This window comes from Apteryx rowi, unplaced genomic scaffold (assembly GCF_003343035.1).
Source record: "Apteryx rowi isolate R43461 unplaced genomic scaffold, aptRow1 scaffold_999, whole genome shotgun sequence".
NCBI classification, from domain to species: domain Eukaryota; kingdom Metazoa; phylum Chordata; class Aves; order Apterygiformes; family Apterygidae; genus Apteryx; species Apteryx rowi.
In genome coordinates, this window is record NW_020451314.1 from 1 (window position 1) to 2082 (window position 2082).

Sequence of the window (2082 nt, forward strand, 5' to 3'; positions counted from 1 at the left end):
GTAGCCTTCGCCGTGCGCACCAATGTCAGCTACTGCGGGGCGCTGGACGAGGAGTGCCCGGTGCAGGGAGCCGCCATCAACTTCGAAGCCAAAGATTTCCTGCACATCAAGGAGGTGAGAGCGGGCCGGGGGGGGGACACAAAGTGGGGGGGGGGGACACGAGGCCTTGGGGAAGGCAGCAGTGGAACCAGGGCCCCGGCTTCACCCCCCCCCGTCCTTCCCCAGAAATACAGCAATGACTGGTGGATCGGGCGCCTAGTGAAGGAGGGGGGGGACATCGCCTTCATCCCCAGCCCCCAGCGCCTGGAAGCCATGAGGCTCAAGCAGGAGCAGAAAGCCAGGTAGGGAGCAGCCGGGCCGGGGCGCCGCGGACGGCCGCCCGYGCTCCGCTCAGCTCCCTTCTCCCCCAGGAGAGCTGGCAACGCCTCGGGCCTCGGCGACAGCGGGAACCGGCGATCGCCTCCCCCTTCCCTAGGTAAGGGCAGGATCCCGGCCCGGGGGGGGGGGAAGGGGGCTCAGCCCTGCGCCCCCTCCCCTGGGCCTCCACCAACCTCCGTCTCTTCTCTCCTCTCCCCAAGCCAAGCAGAAGCAGAAGCAGGTGAGTCGCCGGGGCGGCCGGTGCCCCGGGCCGGGGGGCAGGCGGGGAGGGGGCCCGGCCGGAGGAGCTGGTCAGGGCAGAGACCCCATCCCCACCCCAGCAAGGCGCAGAGGGGCAGGGGAGGGGGCTCCCGCTTCGGCCGGGTTCCTCAAGACCCCGTCCCCCCCACTCCGGCAGACGCAGCACATCCCGCCCTACGACGTGGTCCCTTCCATGCGGCCCGTGGTGCTGGTGGGGCCCTCGCTGAAAGGATACGAGGTACGGAGGGGCCTGGGGGGGGGGGTGCTCTGCCCCCCCGTCCCCTCCATCCCCCCCCCCCGGGCTCCCGGCCACGCGAGGGCGGCGAGCAGATGTCGGGGCCGCGGGCTGCCGGCAGGGCGTCGCGGCGGCCGCCTGGCGCCGGCCCCGGCGGCTCCATCTGCCTGCGCCCGGGGCCGACGGCTCCCTCCCCGCCCCGGCGGCAGGTCACCGACATGATGCAGAAAGCCCTCTTCGACTTCCTCAAGCACAGATTCGACGGCAGGTGAGTAACTCCCCCCGGTGCCCCCCGTCCCCCCCTGCGCCGGGCGGACCGGGAGCTCATGGCCGCCTCTCTGCGCCCCCCAGGATCTCCATCACCCACATCACAGCTGACCTGTCCCTGGCCAAGCGCTCCATCCTCAACAACCTGGGCAAGCAGGCCATCCTGGAGCGCTCCACCACCCGCTCCAGCATTGGTGAGGCTGCCCGGGGGGGGGGGGTGCGTGTGGGGACGCGGCTGCGGTGGCCTCCCGGGGACCGGATGGGCTGACACAACCTTGTGTCGTCCCCCCCACCCCCAGCCGAGGTGCAGAGCGAGATCGAGCGCATCTTTGAGCTGGCCAAGTCCTTGCAGCTGGTGGTGCTGGACGCCGACACCATCAACCACCCGGCCCAGCTGGCCAAGACCTCGTTGGCGCCCATCATCGTCTACGTCAAGGTGTCCTCGCCCAAAGTGAGTGGGGCCAGGGGGTGGACGTGGCTCTGGGAGGGGGGGGGGTCTCCCTTGGTGCCCCCATCCCACCGCGACCCTCCTCTCCTCCCCTAGGTCCTGCAGCGGCTCATCAAGTCCCGCGGCAAGTCCCAGGTGAAGCACCTCAACGTGCAGATGATGGCGGCCGACAAGCTGGTGCAGTGTCCCCCGGTGAGGCAGCAGGTCCCCCCAGCCTCGGAACCCCTAGGGTGCATCCCCCCGATGCCGGGACCCCCGGGGTGTTCCCCCATCCCTGAGCCCCTCTCACCTTTCCCCCCCCCCCAGGAGCTCTTTGACGTGATCCTGGATGAGAACCAGCTGGAGGACGCCTGCGAGCACCTGGCCGAGTACCTGGAGGTGTACTGGCGGGCGACACACCACCCCCTGCACGCCGCGCACGCCGTGCCCTCGCCCACCAGCATTCCGGGCCTGCAGGTACCGGGGACACGGCCCCGTTGATATCCCAGTGCCTCCAGCTGCAGCTTCGCCAGTT

General features: G+C 70.7%; 1 protein-coding gene across 1 annotated transcript; it reads left to right on the forward strand.

Moving 5' to 3' along the window:
- Nucleotides 1–3: 3 nt before the first annotated feature.
- Nucleotides 4–2048, forward strand: LOC112960856 (voltage-dependent L-type calcium channel subunit beta-3-like; the record flags this gene model as incomplete). The annotated part of the gene is made up of 10 exons (XM_026055470.1): nt 4–114; nt 226–341; nt 411–475; nt 579–598; nt 776–856; nt 1063–1121; nt 1205–1314; nt 1420–1571; nt 1665–1760; nt 1875–2048. Coding segments are annotated over 10 exons (984 nt in total), but the record flags the coding sequence as incomplete, so codon positions are not given.
- Nucleotides 2049–2082: the final 34 nt, after the last annotated feature.